Raw genomic sequence first — 22562 nt, 5'->3', positions numbered from 1 at the left:
GACCCACCCACCCCTTTGGGATTTAGGCCTAGTATCCCAGCCCACCCCAATTTTGTAGTCTGCCTCCACTCCACCATTGGTCCAATGGGTTTGAGGCTTATTATTGCTGTATGTGCAAGGGGGTTATGGATTTGGAGGATGAGCATGTTGAGAGGGTTTCAATCCCACTATCCAATATTAGAGTTCGAACAACATAACCCCTTTGCTCTCCTCTGCACCAATAAGACAGAAAAAATTGAGTTGAGCAGCTAACCTGATGATTTATAAGTATTTTATTAAAACCTAACATTAAGCTAGGGTTTTTTAGAAGTACTTCCACTCGAAAGAGAAAGGTAAAGTTTATTAATATTTACGTGCCACTGAATACTGGCACTCCCAGCCATAGATACACCGATATCTCTATAGATATTTTCATCACTAATTATTCGAAACAGATACGGTGTGTGAGTGAGAGAAGAATCTCAAAGGCTGATCACAGAACTCAACTTTTTTGTTACAACTCAAGAGAAAGACGATATGAAAGGCTGCACCTGCACCTGCATCATCATCGATCATCGTGTTTCGCGTTGCTTTGTCGTTGGCCCGTGAGGAGTCAGATGTCATTTTCCCTTTCTCTACAGCCAATTACCAATTTCAACGTTGAGTTTTCATTGGGTTAATAATATTTAACGAATTTAATGGGCATTATGAAGGCAATAATGGGATTTAGAATAGATGAGGTGATTGATGTTGCATCATGCACACTCTGTCTGTGCTCTGTGGTGAGTTCCCACATTCCCACATGACATCCATCCATCACCGTCGTTAATCACAAGCAGCATCACTTATGACACAGACCGCGTTGTCATTTTCTTATTAAACTAATTAATCGCTTTCTTTCTTGTTGTTAATCAATTGTGTTTGGTGAGCAAAGCAAACATACTTGACAATAGGAGTCTCGTTCATTTGTCAAGCAAAACATATGGAGCTCCCTTACCTCATGAAGTTAGCGTGTGGTCTTTTTCAACAAATAATGAAGGGGAAAGAATCCAACTTTTATCGTGTGTGGAGAACAAATGCTTTATCATTGGAGTCAGAAGTTCTACCATTAATCTAGTAATAAAACGATAGATGTGATTTTATTTTCATGAAGGGTCCAAAATCGTGGATAATGTCCTCTAGTGTAGGAAGCCTGAAAGCATCAAATTATAAATGTCTCAAATAACTTTTTGGACTCTAGGTTTCTAATCTATATCAACATCAAATTTATTTGGAATCTTTGATAAGCATATATGGTGTCCTTAGTGGTATATATCTATAACTAAAGAAAGAACTGCATATATATATGGCGAAGAAGCTCCCTCACTATTTTATTTGTTGAAAAAACATAAAAGAAGTAAGTACTCGTTAAATCACAAATCAAAATTCGTTCGACGTCATTTTAGTGGAAAATATCTTAAGTTCAAATCTCTATCATTAATATTAAAAACAAAAACATGACGCATCAATCTTTTTATTTTATTTTATATATAAAAGGAAATTTCATTATTAGGAAAACTCTATACAGCCAGCTAGGCTCACCCAATTGTCCGTAAATAGGTGTGTGGATACAGAATCATGGGTGTGTAGATAAGATAAGCTCACCCATTTGTTATGCTAAAAGTGACTTTCTGCAAAGACAACTCATTTGATACCCTAATTTAACATATCTAATTCAGTATAAAATTGGTGTTTCAGAAATGGGACTTTCTTCTTCCAATCACTAATTTACTCAGCACACCCCCTAAATATTAGATATTCAGTCATTTTATGCTTACGGTGTGAGATATTAAAATGGAAAAGACAGGAAGAATTTGACTGAGTGTAAATGAAAACCACATCCAAATACATATGTTTATATGGACGGTTCACATGGAATTTGACAGTATCTTTAGATAATGATTGACTTCCACCATCACCATGGGAGCTTCTGCTATAAAAAAATCTGCCACCTTTTCCACATGCAATTGGATGAAGTTTCTGAGCTAGATGGACACGTATGCAGTGTTCTTCTGAAGTTACTAAAATGCCCTTCTATCTACTTTAATTAAAGTTCCACTTTAACACACCAGAACTCTTTGAATTGTAAACGTGTGTTAAGCCAATTAGTTAATGAAGTAAGCTCAACCTCTGTATGTTTAAGTTCGAGTTTTTCTCTTTGGAGAATAGATTAATTTAGAATAATATAAACTACCGCTTGTATAAAATAAAATAAAAATCTTTGAATTAAATTATGATCAAATCAATTTTAATCAGATTATCAAAACGTGAAAAACATTTGTCTCAGAAAAAAGAGAGAGTGTAGTTTCGTCCACAAAAATTGCTACCTGGTGTGTTGGGAGGGGCATAATTTGGGCTCGACGTGTAGGCCCACGGATGTACCGCGGTAATGCAAAATGATAAGTGAGTTTGTCTCTCTCTCCCTCTTGGTCTTAGTCAGCAACAGTCTTTAGCCTATCTCATCTTTCTATCCACGTCCATATTATTATTGTATTTCGTCGGGTAAATACATAAATAAACTTATCCTATCACTACTCTCCACGTGTCCTTGGCCCCCCCAATCTCCCTCCCTATATGCGTATATAAATGCCTCACCTGTCCTCATTTTCAACGCCCTCCCCTTTGTCACATTGCATTTCACGTTTTTCACAGAACCCCCCAATCTTCTTCTTCTTCGCTCTCTCTGTCTTCGAAATTCGGTTACAGCTCTCAGCTCTTCTTTCCGTCTCTCTCTTTCTCTCTCTGAGCCTGACATGGATTCCTGCAGTTCCTCTGTTCGCGATTCTTCTTCTCCTTTCGATTGCCTCATCTTCGGTACTCGCAGCTCTCTCGCACAATTCCAGAATCCTTAACTCATTCTCAAGCTCATAATTAAATCTTGGATGATATCATCGATTAATTGTCGCTTAATTTGCTTAATTTTGTACAGATTTGGACGACACTCTGTACCCTTCCAACACTGGATTAGGTGAAGCTTGCAAGACGAACATCGATGGTGCGAGAAATCAAACCTTCACTTTCTTCAAAACACAAAACTTAACAATGAATAATTTTTTTTATTCAAGATTAAATTAATTTGTATTTTGAAATGCAGATTTTCTAGTTGAGAAATGCGGGTTCCCGGAGAGCAAAGCCTCCAGTCTTCGAGTTGAGCTTTTCAAAAGCTACGGCAGCACCCTCGCCGGCTTACGTGTAATAATTCATCATCATTATTTTCTTTTAAAATGTGTTTTTTTTTACCGCAAAATAATTTATTTCCCTCTTTCATTTTTTAAAAATTAATTTTTTGTTGCTTGCTTTTGTGTTGTAGGCGTTAGGCTACGACATCGACGCCGACGATTACCACAGTGTCGTGCACGGAAGGTTGCCGTACGATCGGATCAAGCCCGATCCTCAACTCCGAAACCTCCTCCGTAGCATCGCACAGAGAAAAATCGTAAGCGCCAAAATCACAAAAAACAAAATTTTAATTAAAGAAAAAGAAACTAATTGATTAATTTGAATTTGTTGCAGATATTTACGAATTCGGATCGGAAACACGCGGTGAAGGCGTTGGATCGTCTGGGAGTGAGGGACTGCTTCGAGCAGATCATATGCTTCGAGACGATGAACCCGAACCTGCCGAGTTCGACTCGGCCTAACGAGTTTCCGGTGGTTCTGAAGCCGTCCATGGAGGCCATGGAGATCGCGCTCCGGGTCGCCGAGGTGGATCCTCGTCGTACGGTAAGGCCACGAAGCACGCTATGATTTCTCATTCGGTTGTCAATTTGGAGTTAGTTGTGATTAGTTTAATTGGTTTTTAGGCGGGGGGTATGAACTGTGAAGTTGAAAGATTTGATTTTGAATTTTTTTTGGTCGAAAGATTTGATTTTGATTTGACGACGCGTTTTTGTATTTTTTCGTGTTGCAGCTGTTTCTCGATGACAATATCCGTAACGTCGCTGCCGGGAAAGCCGTTGGTCTACGCACCGTTTTGGTAATTAACTGATTTTTAAATTTTGTTACTCTTGTAAATATTTGTACATTATTTTGAAAGAGTGTATCATACCAGCGCATAATAGTCTACATGTAATTGCGCCAGCAACCATTGAAGTGGTTTCTTGCCCGGAATAAAGAGCTAAAGTGGGGTGGGAAAGTAAAAATGATTTTAGATAGTTTTAACTCGAATATTACTTAAAATAATACGTTTGAGTTGTCACACATGATATAATTTTGATACAGTAAATCAGTCATCGTCCTTATCATGAGACGGTGTCGTTACTAAAAATACTTCATTGAATAGAATAAAAATCCACCTAACTTGCAATGCAAGGTTGTGTTAAAATGGTCAATTTGGTGCTAATTCACATCATCTTTTGGAATGAAGGTTGGAAAAACCGTGAAAAGCAATGAAGCAGATTACGTGTTAGAGAACGTGAACAACCTGGCACAAGCAGTTTCAGAAGTATGGGTAGGCGGAAAAGATGGTGGTAGTAACAAAAGGATCAGCCGAACCAGAAGCGACATTGAGGTCGATTCCATTCTCACAACCACAGCTGTTGGAGCTTGACCGAGTTGACTCACCTTTCCACCTTCCAGATGTTTTTGCTTGCTGGCTGGCTCGTGTTGGGTTTGGGCTTTGAAGTTTGGGTTGGGCCCACTGTATATGTACATATTTTTCTTAATTATGTCAATATTGCATAATATGTGCATAATATGTTAATATGTATGGGTATGGGTTGTGCATATGGGAGCTTATCCCAAAAGTATAAATTCCCAAATCTAAAAAGTGTATCTATGCAATGTACCAATAAATAATAGTGTTATTTTAAGCAAAGAAAGTGATGCTTCCTTGCTTTTGTTATTGAAAATTTTCAATTTTAAAATAAGAATGTCGGTGATTTGATCGTTAATTTTATAAGTTTTTTTTTATTCCATTTATATGGTTTTATGTAAGCTTTCGTTTAACTTTTGTGTTGCCTCAAAAGGAGGGTATCTAGCTGATAGACTCGCAACATCAAACTTGTCATCTTGATTTAAATTAAGTTCTAGAGACATTATATTATTATTGTTATTGTTTGATGAAAGGTATATTATTATTTGGATAGTGATCCTTGGATAAATTCATATTATATAAATCATGGATTTGGGAATGTTGCTGTCACATTATATTATTTGGGTCTATCACATCATATATTGTTGGTTGCTAGAACAACTAAAATAAGTAAAAATTATTGTTGGTTGCTAGGTATAAAAATGATTTTTTTTTCTCTTGTTAATTTGTAAAAGGATTATTTTCTATGAAAACATATATAAACTTTGATTTTTGTTCAACCCAATGGGCTTATGTGATCTCTCGTTGAGCCCCTGGCCTTTAAAAAAAGAAATTATGTAAGACCAAAAGTTTATTTAAACATGAATTGGGTCCAACAAGACATGCCTAGCTAATCAACTTAACTCGAATTTTAGCGGGTTGAGTTGGTAAATTAGGCCCATTTACTTGTTGAGCTGCCCAACTTAATGACTCAGGTCGAGTAGCGGAACCAACCCAACTCAACTCGATTTTGCCTAACCTTAATTGTTAGTACTAAATTATTAAATTAAACGTGTATTAAATATGCCAACAGGGTCTAGCTCAATAGAGAATGGCCTTGACTTGCATATCAGTGATTTCATAGAGGAATTCGAACTTAGGGGATTGGCTCACTGCCCTCACCAACTGGCCTATACCACATTGGCATAAAAATGCCATTTTAAAGTTACTTTTATATATGAAGCTAATTGAAGTGCCCCAACGGTAGAACGATAAAAGGTAGGGTCAGAAAGCGCTGGACTATCAAGATCCAACTTAGAGGAGCCCAAGGGAGTTGAACAAGGTTTGGCACCAAGAAAGTCAGTTCGTTGAAGAAGATCATAGGCATATTTTGTCTGAGATAAAGCAAGACCTTGAGAGCTGCGATGAACTTCTAATCCCAGAAAGTAATGCACTGGGCCAAGATCTTTAACGGGAAAAATAGAGCTGAGTTGTTTAATCACTTGGTGACAAGCAAGAGAAGAAGGACCAGTGACCAAGATATCATCCACATAAACAAGGATAAAAACCAGAGAAGGAGCACTTTTGATGAAAAGAGATGAATCTGCTTGTGAAGATCGAAAACCCAACTGCAGCAAAGAATGAAACAATTCCTCATACCAAGCCCGGGGAGCTTGTTTTAAACCATAGAGAGACCTATTCAACTTGCAGACATAATGAGGTGTTGTAGAGTCAAGAAAACCTGGAGGTTGCTCCATAAAAACATCTTCCTTTAAAGAACCATGAAGGAAGGCATTGCTGACATCTAATTGGTTTAAAAACCAGTCAAATTGAACCGCCAGAGAAAGAAATAGTCGAATGGTCACGGGTTTAGCTACTGGACTAAAGGTTTCAGTGTAGTCCAAACCCTCTTGTTGATGAAATCCTTTCGCAACCAGTCGAGCCTTATACCGTTCCACAGAACCATCAGCTGTATGTTTGATTCGATATACCCATTTGCAGCCAACAATATTCTGAGAAGAAGAAGGAGGAACCAAGGTCCATGTATTGGTCTTGAGCAAAGCATCAAATTCAGCTTGCATGGCATCTTGCCATACTTTAGATTTCACAGCCTGTTTATATGTAGTAGGTGTGGAGGGGAAAAGAGAGAGGTGATCCAGAGAGGAAGAAATAGGATGTTGAGTGGCAAAAAGAGCTTTTGGTTTGGTAATGCCATTTTTGGATCGGGTAACCATAGAATGAGTATTTTGGGGAGGTGGAGCAGGGGAAGGTAAAGAGGCAATTGAAGAGGGTAAAGGAGAATCAGATGGGGAAGGAGAGCCTGGAGGGAAAGAAGGAAGAGACAAAGAGGAGTTCAACTGTGGTGAGGTGGAAGAAGGAGAGACTGGAGGTAAAGAAGTGCAGACCTCCCTAGTTGGAGAAGAAGACTGTAGAAAAGTAAGCTTAATAGGAAATTGAAAAGTGGAGGAGGAAGAAGATGGTGGGGAGGAAGAAGAGACAGTAAAAGGGAAGTGGTCCTCATGAAAAATAACATGCCTTGAAGTGAAAACTCTCCCCGTTACAGGGTCCAAGCATCTGTAACCAGAATGATTCATGCTATAACCAAGAAAAACACAGAGTTTACTTTTAGGATGAAGTTTGGAGGGAGCATAGGGTTGGAGCCATGGAAAACATGCACAGCCAAAAACCTTGAGACTATGATAATGGGGAGGAGTGTTAAAGAGAAGCTGCCAAGGAGACATATGGCTAGTAGTGTGAGGCAAGCGATTAATGAGATAAGTAGCAGTGAGAAAGGCATCCACCCAATATTTATGAGGTACTCCAGATGCAGCTAAGAAGGTCCGTGCAAGTTCAACAATGTGTCGGTGTTTCCTCTCAGCACTCCCATTTTGTTGAGGAGTATGGGGACAACTAAATTGATGAATAATGCCTTGTTGGTTAAGAAAAGTTTGAAAGCCAGTACTAAGATATTCACCACCTGAGTCACTGCACAGATACTTAATCTTGGAATTTAAGACATTTTCCATTTTTGCCTTAAAAACTTTGAAAACCTCACAAACATCAGACTTGAATTTAAGAGGAAAAATCCAGCTGTACTTAGTGTAATCATCCAAGAACAGTACATAGTATCTATAGCCAGTACACGAGTCAATTGGACTCGGTCCCCAAACATCAGAGTGCACCAATTCTAGAGGTGTAGTGGATAAAGAGGAAGAAGGGGTAAAAGGAAGCCTGGTAGCTTTACCAAGAATACAATCAGTACATTGGGGCTTAGAAAAGCTAGAATCCTCTAAAGGAAGTTGATTACTAGTTACAATAGTCTTGAGCACAGCAGAATGAGGATGTCCTAACCTCTTGTGCCAAGTGTGAATAGAAGCCTTACTGACTAAGAAAGCTGTAGGAGAGGTGCCAGAGGAGAGAGGTGAAACTTGAACTGATGAGCTGCAGTAAATGGGATATAAACCTTGTTCACAAGGGCCCTGATAGAGCATCCTCTGTGTAGCATTGTCCTTAATTGATACACCAATTTCATCAAAAATTAGGGAACAGTGATTATCACTAACAAATTTGTGCACGGAGAGCAAATTATGAGCAACTTGAGGCACATGGAGAACATTTAGGAGATGAAACTTAGCATTTGAGGTATGCAAAATAGTAGATCCAGTATGAGAGATAGGTAAGGAATTACCATCACCAACACGGAGAGTCTCAGAACCTGTGTATGGAGAGGAGTGACCCAGATTGCTCATATTGGAGGTAACATGATTCGACGCACCAGAGTCGGCAAGCCAGAGATTATCAGTAGGCGGAAAAGCAGAGTGAGCATAGTGCGCGGAAGGAGCTTGAAATCGGGCAGGAACCACATTAGCATTGTAAGAAAGATTCAACCTCTGGCGACATGTTAGAGCAGAGTGACCCTTCCGCTCACAAATTTGACAAGTCATGGAACGATCAGGAGAGAATCCGGAAGAATTGTAGAAGAAACCATTGGAGTTGGTACCATTGGAGGTGTTAGCAGGAAAAAAAGATGACGGCGTAGGTAAAAGGCCTCGGCCAGATGAGTTGTTGGTGCCAAGGAAAGGATGATTACGAGAATGGAATTGAGAACCAGAGTTGGAATGGAACCGACCACGACCACGTCCGCCTCTGAAATTGGAGCGAGAAGAACCAGAAGTAGCAGCGTAAGCATGAAAAGGCTCAGTAGCAACCGCAGAGGTGGATCGAGTTTTGCGTTTGAGAATCGCAGACTCACGGCCGAGTAGAAGAGCATGTAATTCATCTAGAGTAACAGGTTCAATTCGTGTCTCGATTGAAGTAATGAAAGAGTCATATTCATCTGGGAGACCATTAAGCACATAGGCAACGAGATCTGATTCCGACAACGATTGACCAGCAGCTGCTAAGCCATCAGCAATTTCCTTCACAGATTGAAGATAAGAATCCATAGAGAGGTCGCCTTTAGAAATGCTTTGAAGACGAGAGCGCAGTTGATGAATATTGGCTCGAGAGACACCAGAAAAACGCCTTTCAAGAAGATTCCATAAATCTTGAGCAGATTCAATGCCCACAATATGAGAGAGAAGATCTTCAGAGAGAGTTGAAATAAGCCAGATCATGAGGCTTTGATCACGATCATACCAGAGATCATATCGTGGATTCACAACAACAACGCCTGAAGAAGAAACGATGGTGCGTGGAGGAGAAGGTTCAGCGCCATTGTTAAGACCAAGAAGCTTGAATTTGCGCAGCACCGGAAAGAAAAGATTCTTCCACAACAGATAATTTCCAGATTTCAGCTTGATAGGAACCATACCAGCTATGTTTTGGACAGTCACCGAGCTCACAGAATTTGACAATGGCGAATTAACAGAATTGGGTGCATCAGAATTGGGGGAAGAAGGAGAAGAGAGCGGTGGAAGAGTGGCCGCATCAGAATTGGTTGGAGTAGCCATGAGAAAGTGAAAAAGGAGAGAGAAAGTGATCGAAGAAAGTTGTTTGGCAAGGAAGAAAATCACAAGAAAATTTGCAAGAAAATTTGCAGAGAGAGAAAAGTCGTTAGACTAGGGCTCGTGATACCATGTGAGAAAACTAGAATTGTATTCTCATTTCATTAAACAATAATGATTACATTGAATTGTTTATATACACTTGAAATAAGATAGCTGTACAAATGACAGCTGTACAGTTTGTTAAAGCAAAGCTAAACAGAAATTAACAATTTTGTGATGAACGGCTAGGATTAGATCTGGAGATATCTCTATCAGAGGGAACCCATCGGCTAATTTTAATTTTGATGAATCTATTAATAATATTATTGATGGTGAGGCTGCTGTTACATGTTTCTTAACCAGAAACCATTCGGAAAATGCAATTTTAGCTGGCTCATTTCCTATAGAAATGTCTCTAGTCTTGCAAGTTGAGGTGTTAGCCATTCGACAAGCTCTTCATTGGATATAGTTAGATTACAATTGTAAAAGGTGTAAATATAAGGAGATTCAGAAATATTGAGTCAAGCTTTTAAATTGGCGGCTGACGGGTTTGCCAATCTACAACATTCTTATCATCATTTGTGTATATATTTGATTTAGTAATTTTCATGCAGTGATGTTATCTACCTAATAATCTATGGCAATTAATATATATATATATATATATATATATATATGAAATGTACAAAACTAAACAAAAAAACCATTAACCCAAATCATGTTTCTGAAATTGCATTTTAATGAAATCAAATTACAAGAAACACAAATTATACTCACATAGTCATCATGATCGTAAATACAATTAAAAATACACACAAATCACATATTATATGTCATAAACTTGCTTGCCAGTGAACTTGACCTCAATTGGGTTCACATTCTTCCCAATAGACCTGAAGTTCTGGCCAACCCCTTGCCGCCCTGGGTTCACCTTCTCAGGGTAAACTCCATCCTTTGGGTGCAAATATTGAACCTCCCCATTAGGGAACACCCTGTAAAACTGGTACTTGATCTTGTACTTTGACCTCAGCCTTGTCCCAAGAGCCAAGCACTGCTCTTTCCTGGCCAGTTTCAGCAAATTAGGACCCTCCCTCATAATGGCTGCTCCTCCAGTTGGCATCTCAAAAATCTGCTCCTTTGGAGACTCCCATGTGATCACATAGAACTCTTCTTCCTGGGCTTTCCTCAACAGCCCTCCTGTGCTGCCACCAAAGATTGGTGATGGGGTTGTTGGGTCGAGTTCTGGTGGGGTGAAGCCCACTGGAGCCTCCTTTGGTGGGGCCACAGTTTTCTCTTCTGCTGCTGCATTGATCCTTATGGTTCTTGTGGTGGAGGAGAGCTTGAGTGGCTTTGGGGCCATGAAGGAGGAGGACACTGATTGCTTCCATGGGACAGTGGAGCGCTCAACGCTGGTCTTTGGGGCTAAGGGGGTTGGGGTGAAGAGGGTGGCTTGTGTTGCCATGGCCATGAGGGACACAGAGAGAGAGAGAGAGAGAGAGAGAGAGAGAGTTGTGGTGGTATAATTTTTGTTTTGGTTTATGGGGTTATGGAGGATTTTGGTTGGGGTAGAGTTAGAAAGATTTGATGTGGGTGGTGAGGATTTGGGTTTGGATAAGGTGATATGGGTTGGACCAATTAGGATCTGTGATTCTGATACGTTGGCTGACCTACCTGTGCCTCATTTTCATCTCTTTTGTTTCTTCTATGCTTCTTTGCATATCTTATTTCTGGTCATCTTGTAAAATCCTTTGGGAGAAGCTAAATTGGGATTTCTATTTTGTCCTATGACTTTTCAATTTTTTATTTGGTCTTAAAATGATCCCGATATTCATATTTTGTTTGAAATGAGTTTATTTGGATGTGTTGTTACATATGTGACATGACCTATGGTAATCAACGTTGTGTGTTAGTCAGCACATATAGTTTTGATAAATATACACACGTTATACCATCTAATTCAGTGAAAAATGACATTTATTTATACACCGGTGGTCTCAAGTTCGAATTCCCATGACACCTTATTAATATGTGTGAGAAAGTAATTTAGACTATTATTTATATTTATTTTATTTTAAAAAAATTAATTACATATTAGTTCGATTTTGATCAATTATTTGCTCTTGTTTTATTATATTAATAATTTTATAAGATTTGAACTCAAGACTTTTCTTAATAAAGTAGACTAATAAACTGTTGCAATCTTTCATATTTTGAAAGATGGGAAAACAATTACTCTCCGTTTGGATGAAGTAATTAAAAATTATATTTAATTTTAAAATGACGGAATTCAGATTCTATTATTCTAATTTATGACAATTGAAGATTTTAGTGTTTGGATTTATGTATGTTGAATTTGTAAATAATGAAATTTTGTAAATGTCACCATGAAAATTGTGAAATGACACATATTTTGATAGAAATTAAACTAGGGAATTTTATGCCCCAATTTTCACGATTTTTTCCACGCGTCATTTAATAAATTCCACACTTAAGTTGCCAAACAAAGGAATTGTCAATTTCTCCTTTTAAATTTCTGACTTCTAACTAAATTATGAGTTATTTTTTTGTTCGGATTTCATATTCAATTTAATAAACTTAAAATAACAATAAAAACTAAGTTATTTAGATTTTGATCATAAGATCCGTCACAAATTTAAATAAGAAATGGGCTTCGGATTTTGACCACTTCTAACTGGGCCAACTCATACCCACTAGGTCTCAAGAAGCCACCACAAATTCACAATTCCCTCAAAAGGCTACTATTTTCCCTATTGATATATCAATTGCATCTGCCCAAAGAAAAAGCTATGGCACTCGCGCATAATTGTCTTCTTCAGCAACACCATCATCCTTGTTGGTGCAAGAAAAAGGGTACATGCAACCAATCAGTGAGTCACAGGAGAGGCTAAAGAGTCGAGACTGCAAAATCTTCTTCGATGTTGTGCAATTTACTTTGCAGATTGAGTAAGTTCTCTCTCTCTCATTTTATCTCTCATAATTGCTTGCTTCTTGTTACACTGAATGTAAGCTCGTTCTATGCAAATATGCAGATACTGTTTTGGCAAAAGAAAATGGTGCAGATATAGCTCCTGACTGACAGGCAATGTAGCAGACAAGCATCTTTTCAGGTTTTTGATTCGAACGATTCGTCTTCTCTTCTGTAGGCAAATGAATAAGAGTCTTTAGTGTTCTCATTTTTGTGTTCTGAGAATGACATATAATTCACACATGCACAACACCAATTCATTCATACCACTAAGATAGTATATACAATCTGCACAAACACTTTGGTAGAAGATTATGATAAAGAAAAAATATGACAGGTACAAAAATCCTATCTGGTACTCTTTTCACTCTAGTTGCACGACCATTTCACACTAGAATAATTATAACTGCTTCAAAAATATCCATCCATCTAGTAGTATGCAAATCAAAAAGTTCATATAGAGACACTGTTGGGAATTCCTCTCCCAGTGAGTCCACCCTCTCTCTTTGTGTCCGAGGTGCTAGGATACAGTAATGTATAAGGCAACTTGACAGGCCCAACTCTGTTCTTGTATTTCTCATCCTTGTTCCTTTTGTCAATTCTCTTTTCAATTTCCATCAGTGTCTCTCCGAATTTCTTAAATGCTGCTCGGGGCTTATCATCCGAAATCCACTCAGGATTATCTGTTTGCCCAAGATAAACCTCATCAGTTGAGTGTCGGGATAGAATCTCTATCAGAGATATACCAAGGAGAGTGTTGAATTGGGATGTAATTGTTTTGAGGAAGGCTAAGTCAGGGTTTGACTCAAGCTCAGCGTATTCATCAGTGCCTGCCTCGGGCATGAAACGGCGGCTTACAGTTGGGCGGTTAGGGAGGAAGCCAGCATAAGGATATTGCCCAAAATTAACAGCTGCATGGAGGGCAGAAGCCACCCATATGATTATGGTACATGATTGGATAAGTTCGTCTCTTGTTTTCATCTCAGGCCACCATGGCTCATCCTTCTTGTCGCCATGGCCTTCATTGCGGAGCTCTGTCCACCATGACTTGAGTTCAGTATCACTGTGGACCTCATCGTCTGTTTTGTAGTAGCAAGAGCAATATTCAGTAACCCAAGTTTCAATAGCGGACCATATTTCTAGCCCATCAACAGCAAACGGGTAATCCTCAATCACAAGTCTTAAGCCCTGAAGGCCATTTGGGTCTGGAACTGCCATTCCTCTGAAATCAAACAGAAGTGGAAAGAAATTCAGTTTGATAGAAGTTGAAATCTATTAATTTGAATTCAGGCTTTCTGGCTCACCTCTTGAGCAAGTCAGCAGGTAATGCCTGCTCAGTGAATACCCAGTTTTCGTAAATGGCGGACGACATTTCCATGGAGAATTTAGCTGGGAAGACTGTTCTCTCAAGCACCCCACCAGCATTGATGAGGATGTGCCTTGCTAGGGCATTTATGTTCATCGTGTCCCGGAAGTGGGGTTGCAAGAGCTTATGTATTGGGTGAAGCACACTCAACTGTCTATTTGTTGCAATCACAAATGGCTCTATTACAGCATGGGTGTTTAACCTGCAAATAAATTAGAAGCTTGTAAACTAGAACCAAGCTGATACCTGATGCTACAATACGGCACTTTCTTTGTTAGGCTTCATACCAGTGGCTGATAAGCTGATGATAGCCAGAATCATTTACAGCAACGTAAGCTTTGGCAAGCTGCCACACCGAATCCTCAATGCATTTACTGCCTTTTGGTGCTGGAGTGAAAACTTTGCTATCAGCACCGTGATGGTCGCCTTGTGGATGTGGTAAGCTTAACTCAATTGCCAGAGGCTTCAATGTCCCGTCTTCTTTCAGGAAGAGGAGAGTTCTGGTGGCATAGGTCTTTGTGTTGGTTGAGTTTATTCGCCTCAGGTATGGCATTAATGCATCATGATGATCTAATATGAATAGCCTGTTCCATTGCATCGCCTGTGCAAAAAAGGGCAGAAATGATTATTTATGTTACATGAATTTAATAAATATTGGATTATTATGGTTTAACCCGCAATGGTAGACTGCAAGAAAGTTGAGCATGATTAGTACTTGTTCAACGGTGAGGTCATCCATGTTCTTTTCTATGTGCTCTTCTCTTATTGAACTGTTCTGATTCCCGTATACATCAGGTTTTAGCTTGCTGGTCGGGGGAAATTCCTGCCGATAGAATTTCAATGATATATCGAACAACTTAACATAGCTGTATGATTATGATAGTCAAATGAATTAGTGAAACTTGTATCTTACTTGGAGGCGGGCAATGTTAACCGGGCTCACCCCTGCCAACATTTCTCTTGCAAACTCTTCATCTGTCCTCCATGCAGATCTATCCTCTGCAATTATATCATGAAACCTTCGTAGTTTAGTGTATAAACATGTTTAAAAATCTAAGAATTTAGCTTATCTGAAACCAAGTCATAGGGGTAAAGACTTTTACATACTATTAATCACATCAGGCAATGGGAACTTGAGAAATCGCTCGCCATCTGAGCGAACTAGTTCCTTAAACAGCTCCCAAGGGATGCAGTCCCGTATTTTCTTCAGTGTTGGCCCATTTGGTAGCTCGATACATCCATCATAGAGATTAAATACATCCTCAAAGGTGTCAAACTCATTGATAGTTTTATCACACAAAGATCTGAGCTCTGGAAGCAATACCTGAGCCAGGGATTTCAGGAAATAGGCAATAAAATCTGAAAACTTAACATGGCTAAACCGCTCATCTCTTGGAACATAGATGTTTAGATTTAGTAGTGCCAGTCTGCTCTCAGAATCGGGGTCTGTTACAAGCATAAAGACAAATTGGTCATTCATTATGAATGTTTTAAGATATATGAGAACCATTCAATCATAAACAGTCTCTGTTCATATTCTATTTATGTTCCTAACCAGTCTTAGTTGGTTTTCGCCCGGTTTTTCCTCTTCTTGGATATGGAAACTGCGATCCACCAAGTATAGGGCGTGCATGTTCTGGACCGTCGTCTGGACTGCCCAGATCATTGTAGGTAGCATAGTCATACACTCTGTCCCACTCCTTCAGCTTGCGTGATCCACTCCCCCTTAGATTCTTGAGTTCTTCTTCCCTGTAAGGGAGTAATAGCCCAGGTGTTTTTGATGGCAGGTAGGCCTAACACAAAAACATGAAGTTTTCTGTTAGTGCATTCACATAAGTTCCTTAACCCAATTATAGCAAAACGTTAGCGTAAGTCTCGTTTCTGCATTTCAATGAAGAAGAGGGAGAGACCAAATTTGCTGTAACTTTTTGAAATTGTGGAATTATGGCCCCATAGAAAAAGCCATTGAATATAACCACACGCACATCATAAGTTACAATGTTTTTATATACACAGAAGAAAACTCTACCATTAAAGAAATATGAAGCCAATCCAATAATGAATAGACTTTCTAATGCAAGTGCAAATCTAGCTGGAAAAGTAAATTAGAGAATGACTTTTCCACATTAAAAAGTTAATCATATACTGATGTTTCGATTTTTCCAGATAAAGTAAGTTTTAGCTTCCAATAAGTACGCTCGAAAGAAACAATCATAGCACATCTCACCACATGGGTCGGATAAGATATGATGCTAAAACCAATTCATCATGTTATGAAAGAGATCAAAGCCTTGTTTTTTTTTAAATCAAAGACTGACAAAGCATGCTGCATGAACTTCAACATTTTATAAAAAATTTAAATTTAAACTTAAATAAAATAAAAAGGACAATCTCTCCCAGATACATGTTATCTTATGGAATTTATGTAAATCAAACTGAACTTACCTTGTTGGGGAAAAATATTCGATTATACTTGTAATACCGTGCCGGGTATACCCAGGAATTGCAGACGAAATGGAGTCGACCGTGCTCCGGAACGTTTTCTAATGTGATTGTCTTGAGGTAGAATTGGCTGTGGTGATGGTTTTTAACCAGCAAAGCTTCAGGAACTCCCATGGAGTTTTCCCAGTCCATGGACATGGTGAAAGTAGTTTCTCCCGCCGTCGTTGATGTAATGGTTGTAACCCATTTCTCCAGGTATGCTGCCTTTCCAAGCCTCCCTCTTGATATTAACCCATTTTCTGCAAATAATCAATAAACATTTTTTGACCTTTGTCAAAATTGAAGTCATGGGTTGTTGCAAAAACTTGAACAAAAGAAGTTTAGCAAATGTTAGAGAAGCTGACCTGCAGGTTCAGGCTGGTTGTTACTGATGAGTTGCATGGAAACACCTTTGCCAAATAGCTCAAAGATTCTATCAGTGAATGAGGCTCTGATATCAGTGAAGTCCATTACATTCTTCTTCATCAACACCACTTCTCCTCTGATTTTACTGCTCCCTCCACTCACCCCCATGTTATTATTATTTGGCTTCTCTTTGTTCTTCAGACAAAATGCTTCCATCACTTTCCCCATGAGAGAGCTCTCAGTAGTTGAAGAAGATCTGCAACTACAAATTGAGATACCCAATGTTCAACATGATTATTAATGGTATATATAAAGCCAAATTTAAGGAAGATGATGAGAATGTGAGCAAATTTTTGTATTGGTGCTCTCTCTTTTCATTGTGTTTCTAATGGTTGTTAATAATTCTCTGCATTTTTGACTTGGAATTGACAACTAATAGTGGGGTCCTGATGGACTTTTCAAACTTTATCTCTTTATTAATGGATAATCAAAGAACAAGATTCGACCTTGGCAAACCCAATTCGCTATAATTTTTTTAAAAAATCAGTACATATAATTGTAAAACGTATTTGATTTTTGTTTCTTTGGTAATACAATATATGCATGTTGGTATATTTAATGTATTTTCTTTTTGGTCAGAATATATTTAATGAACTTTGTTCCTCGTGTGAATTATTTTAGTTCACATTAACATTCACACTAATCGTTGATTTAGGTCTGACATGTCCCGTTGGACTTGCAAAAACTATAATTATTTTTTTGTTTCTTTGTTTGATGATGCCCTGTCGATCGATGGATGCTTCCTAGGGGTCTTGTACTACGGTCTATATTATATACTAATTAAATTTATTACTCTTAAAAAGGGTTGTTAAATTTTTGATTTAATGATATTATATGGGATATGGGCTGCCTACAAATGTTTAGACATTGATATGAGGGGGTGTGTTGAGGGGTTTAATATGGCCGTTCAATAATAACTCACTCGTTCTAATTCCTCATTACAGTCTCTCTTGCTCATATGATATGAGCGATGCTTATTGACTCATATAAGCGATGCTATAATCAAGATGTAATCAACTACGTGGTCAGTTTAGGCATTCAGAAATTGCAAATACACAGATATAGGGATTGTTGTGTCTTTAAAAAATGTTGTACCTTTTTTTTTTTGACACATATATATTGAATTTAGAAACAAGTGACAAGTGAGGATCAATTGTACCAGTTACATCACGTGGAGTTAAAAACATGCCTGTCTTTCGGTTGAGCAGTAAAAGTAATAATCATCTATCAACTCAGATACAAAACTTATGTCTGGTCCCACGATATGTTAATTAGGTGCGACCCCACAAAAGGGCAATGGCCAAATATATATATATATATATATATAAATTCCCTCTCTCTCTCTCTCTCTCTCTCTCGGCTACTGTTGGCCAAAATGGGCACTTCTTCTCGTGCCTGGTCCACTTTCATTTTACTGTAACACTTCATCATGGAATGGAGCAGAGATTTTCGTACTTACAAATTGAGCGAATTTGTGGATTTTCATAATCAAGCAGCTTAATCTCTGTTTTTGAAAAGTTGTCTTGTTGCATTCCCTTCTTTATTCGTTCAAAAAAAAAAAAAAAATTTCAATCCTTGAAAATCAAAAATATTATTTTCTTGACAATCGAGCATAATTTGTTGATTGATTATTCTCCTTAAACCAAGCGTAGACATATCAATTATTAATCTTTGACTTATATGCTTATAATTTCAAAACTCATCCTTTTTTCATTTTAGAAATTAAAGAATACTACGGTATTATGGTATATCTTGTACATGTGTTCATACAACTTCATGCACCTTTCATGAAGACGGATGCATGAATAGAATTCAATAGTTTTTGGCTGAAGTTTAGGGAGTCTTTCATTTTCAAGATTTTGATAACTTCTTATATAATTTTGAATTAACTGTTTATCCTTCTACCTACCAGTTGTCTTGTCGATAATGTAAGCAATAATATATATATATATATATAATTATATTATGAACTTTATTAACCAATTTTCATCTTGTCAATGTAATTGACCAAATATTTAAAATAAAATTACATAGTCAAAATGTAACGTATATACCAAATGTGACTATGAAGTTAGCAAATGTGATTATTGTCAACAACAATAACTTGCCTCCGTGGAGTTGTTTTGTTCCCTCCTTTTCTTGTTGGCCATGGAAGGAAGGAATCAAATGCAAAGTAACAAAAATGAAGAAACCTGAAAACCAATCAAATTTTGCCCCTCATCTCCTCCGACCGAAAGAGAAAGCACCGGCCTCACCCTCACCTCACCACATGCCCCTCAAAGGAAGGGAAAAAAAGGAAGAAAAAGAAAAGAGAGAGAGAATTTTCTCATTGGAATTTAACATATTCCCTAGAATGCTATGATCACCAAGCTCATATTAAACATCATAAACCAACATTACATGAGTATTTATTTAATCTTGCGCCATTAACATTAATTATATGCTTGCCTAATTCTCTTGATCATTGTTGTCCCCACTTTGTGGTTATCCTTTTATCGCTTTTGTCTCAAACAAAAACTTGGTATTGTTATCAATCGTCACTCTTATGATTAAACAAGATGTGCATTGAAGAAAGTCACACTACCACCACCATACCATATTGAGATTAAAGTATCAAACTAATCATAAATATATATCGTCCTTATATTCATGTGGGTGAAACGTAACATTGCAAAAAAGATGAAAGTAGGTAGGGCTGAACAACGCGCACAAATTTTTTATAAAGGAGAATTCTATTGATATGTCTCTATGAGCATCTAACACAAAACAAATTGGGAAATTGGTAGAGATGCTCTCAATAATATTTAAACAATTAGGCAAAAACATTAATTCCCCAACTAATAAAATACACACTCTCATGAACAATCCCAAAGTTAAATGGGCTGAGCTAGGCCTTTGTACTCAAAGCACACACTAAGTTGAGGCCTGCAAGGAAGTAGGCTTGCCAAAGATTAGGCCTGGACATCACATTTGCTTGACCCATACAGAAAGAACAACAATTCGATTTGGTACCTTTGTTAATCTTAAAATAATCACACTATAAAACAAAACCAAAAAAGAAAAGAAGAAACACTTATCACGTGGATCCAAATATTCATAATAAATTACTCATCTCCTTTTGATTTGTTGACCAAAAGAAATGTGGAACTTGACTTGTAAGCTGACCCTAGTTTTCGATTGGAGTTTATTCATAATTTATGTCATCACATCACAACCTAACAACTGGATTATTTTAAGTCAAAGATACATGAAGATTATAAATTATGTAGCATACCATAGGGACTGCAATTTTGTTATTGCCCTAAATCTCTCTCTTTCTAAAACGCCATTTCTTTGACCTTTCTTTAAGCTTCACCTACAGAATACCAAGAGGGAAAGGCATGTGGTGATCAATAAAAGAATACCAAAGCCTGATTTATTCACTGGTTTTAACTTAAAAAATTATAATTTTTTTACACTGTATCGGATATTGCCTTACAACCCAAATAGAAAAGAAGTTTATATGAAAAATTATTGTATGATATTTGAATACGGAATATGCTAATTAATAGCATAAAAAAATAATTAGCATATACATGCTTTTGCGTGCACAACTAGCATGATATGATTAACATGTTAGAAGAAGGAACAACATAAATAGGTATATGTATGTAGCATAAAACAAAATGGGATATTCCCATGGACAAGCATCTTTATCCCTTGCTTCTAAAGCTACAAAGTGCCTAAGCGTACACGCAATGCTTGTCCTTTATACAAGACCATATGCGATATTACCACTCAATTCACAAAACTAAATCCATATCAATATCAAAAATTGACTACTTCTTTTCTGTTTTTTTTTTTTTGAGAGACTTTTTGTATTAAGAGGAACGATAATATACTAAATTCATACACACTACACGAATACTAGAACTCGAATCGTGGACCTCTCCGTGACCTTTGTAGTTTTTTTTTTTCATAAGAAACAATTGGCCATTCAGTTGTTTTAACTTTCAAGTCATAAATAACAAATGCAATGACTTTCTAAATCATGGTACAATTCTTTTTTAGCAAAAAAAAAAAAAAAAGAAGAAGAAAAGGAGAGTATAAATTTATTTCCTTAAAAAAAAATTTAGCCAAAAAAAAACATGGTAGATGGTGTGGCTCTAAAAATGGGTGAAATGACCTTTCAGTAAGTTGGTTCTCACCTTCACCGAAAGGCACGGCAAATAAAGTTATAGCTATAAATAAATAAACAAAATAGGCAATTGCAACATAATTATGGAATGTTTTTATTGAGTCATATTATCATAGAATGGAAACAGCCAACCATCTTTTTATTATTTCTTTTGCCTTTTGGCTTGAAATGGCTAATATACAAGTAATCTGTAAACGTATGCATAATGCATGTCTTGATATTCTCTTGTGCCATTTATTTATGTCACTCCGACCTTGAATCCTTGATACAGAAGTTGTACTTTGACAGTCTTTGACTGTTCGAAATAATTTTATATTGGAATATTACAAAATAAAACAAAGATTAAGAGAGAAATGATACATCATGTATTAATCTATAGTTTAAGATATAGAGAAAATTAGAAGAAAAAATTACAAATTGTAAGCACTAGGTGCTTAGTCCAATTAGTTAAATTTCAGAGAGACAGGCCAGCGGCTCACTATTAGCAACGCCGATATTGTCCCCAACTTAACCACGTACAAAGCCAAGCAGATGTGAGGTTTTATCACAAAAGACTTTGGTGATATTAGTAGTGGAATTATTTATTATATGTTGAATTTTATTTAGTCAAGTTTTCGATACGGAATTTTATATTTTTCAACACAATTGAGATTAGAGAGTGCAAATTAAAAAATGAATAGTGAACTAGAAGTTTAAAAGAACAAAAGAAAAAGATGAAAAAGATAGCTTTAGGGTAACTATTGTGAAATAAACTAGCATATATCGAAGTTATAAAATATATATATATATAATTAATTTTCAAAGTCGATGTTGCTAATAAAGGATACAAAATCATTGACATTGAAAGATCACATCATAAAAGAAGCTTTTGTTGATGTTGTTGAAAGATCATTGTAATGTAGGGATGTCATTATTAAGGGCCAGTTTGGCATTGCTGTGCTGTGAAAATAATTGCTGTCAGATTTGCTGTGAGAGAAATTAGCTGTGAGACAAAGCAATTTGGCGTTTGGTAAAATTTTTATGAAAAGTGTTGTAGGTATTGATTTTACACATAATAAAAAAATGATTGCTACATAATCATTAAATTCAGCACCTCTTCGAAACTAATTCCAGCTATATATATATAATTAATTTTCAAAGTCGATGTTGCTAATAAAGGATACAAAATCATTGACATTGAAAGATCACATCATAAAAGAAGCTTTTGTTGATGTTGTTGAAAGATCATTGTAATGTAGGGATGTCATTACTAACTAAAAGTCAAGTTAAATTCTACGCACTTATTTTAGTTGGATTGAAATACTAAAAAAAGCTAATTTGAATATATGAACTAAGGCAAAAGTATTTTACGGCCAATCTTTTCATGATACGGGTGCATTCCCTAAATTAGTTAACAAAGAAAAGGCAAAAGAAATAAACTTTTATTCACCAATTTGAAGGATACATCCTTATTAATTAGCAAACTTAAGAAGAAAAAGAAACTTTTTTGCTAATCAAGAAAACAAAAAGGATAGTAATAAGAAGTGAAATAAGTTGTATATATTATTGTCGTTGATGAAAAATAAATATATAAAAAGTTGTATATATTCACAAACCAAATAACACGC

At 37.0% G+C, this 22562-nt stretch overlaps 3 protein-coding genes across 3 annotated transcripts; 1 reads left to right on the top strand and 2 right to left on the bottom strand.

The window, feature by feature from the left end:
* Positions 1–2626: 2626 nt before the first annotated feature.
* Positions 2627–4869, top strand: LOC117616375. Its single transcript, XM_034345678.1, has 7 exons — positions 2627–2832; positions 2948–3013; positions 3113–3210; positions 3329–3454; positions 3532–3741; positions 3929–3994; positions 4385–4869. The coding sequence occupies exons 1-7, from the start codon at positions 2772–2774 to the stop codon at positions 4565–4567; spliced, it is 810 nt and encodes a 269-aa protein (XP_034201569.1). The 5' UTR covers positions 2627–2771; the 3' UTR covers positions 4568–4869.
* A 5356-nt stretch (positions 4870–10225) lies between these two features.
* On the bottom strand, positions 10226–11091 carry LOC117628527 (photosystem I reaction center subunit II, chloroplastic-like). Its single transcript, XM_034361008.1, has one exon. The coding sequence runs from the start codon at positions 10985–10987 to the stop codon at positions 10346–10348; it is 642 nt and encodes a 213-aa protein (XP_034216899.1). The 5' UTR covers positions 10988–11091; the 3' UTR covers positions 10226–10345.
* A 1649-nt stretch (positions 11092–12740) lies between these two features.
* Positions 12741–17125, bottom strand: LOC117631511 (linoleate 9S-lipoxygenase 5-like). The gene is made up of 9 exons (XM_034364720.1): positions 16718–17125; positions 16317–16612; positions 15427–15664; positions 14979–15317; positions 14785–14870; positions 14587–14694; positions 14159–14472; positions 13810–14073; positions 12741–13727 (listed from the first exon to the last, which is right to left on the bottom strand). Exons 1-9 carry the CDS (start codon positions 16944–16946, stop codon positions 12959–12961), a joined length of 2643 nt encoding a protein of 880 aa, XP_034220611.1. The 5' UTR covers positions 16947–17125; the 3' UTR covers positions 12741–12958.
* Between the last annotated feature and the right edge of the window lie 5437 nt (positions 17126–22562).

This window comes from Prunus dulcis, chromosome 1 (genome assembly GCF_902201215.1).
Source record: "Prunus dulcis chromosome 1, ALMONDv2, whole genome shotgun sequence".
NCBI classification, from domain to species: Eukaryota; Viridiplantae; Streptophyta; class Magnoliopsida; order Rosales; family Rosaceae; genus Prunus; species Prunus dulcis.
The sequence above is the reverse complement of the archived record's forward strand: the minus strand, read 5'-3'. Positions and strand labels throughout refer to the sequence as shown.

Coding starts and splice junctions, on each gene's coding strand:
- LOC117616375 (XM_034345678.1), top strand. CDS start 2,772: ATGGATTCCTGCAGTTCCTCTGTTCGCGATTCTTCTTCTCCTTTCGAT. Junction 3,455..3,531: donor GCATCGCACAGAGAAAAATC/GTAAGCGCCAAA, acceptor AATTTGTTGCAG/ATATTTACGAATTCGGATCG. Junction 3,995..4,384: donor TTGGTCTACGCACCGTTTTG/GTAATTAACTGA, acceptor TTTGGAATGAAG/GTTGGAAAAACCGTGAAAAG.
- LOC117628527 (XM_034361008.1), bottom strand. CDS start 10,987: ATGGCCATGGCAACACAAGCCACCCTCTTCACCCCAACCCCCTTAGCC.
- LOC117631511 (XM_034364720.1), bottom strand. CDS start 16,946: ATGGGGAAAGTGATGGAAGCATTTTGTCTGAAGAACAAAGAGAAGCCA. Junction 14,695..14,784: donor TTAACATTGCCCGCCTCCAA/GTAAGATACAAG, acceptor TTCTATCGGCAG/GAATTTCCCCCGACCAGCAA. Junction 14,473..14,586: donor ATGACCTCACCGTTGAACAA/GTACTAATCATG, acceptor TTTTTTGCACAG/GCGATGCAATGGAACAGGCT.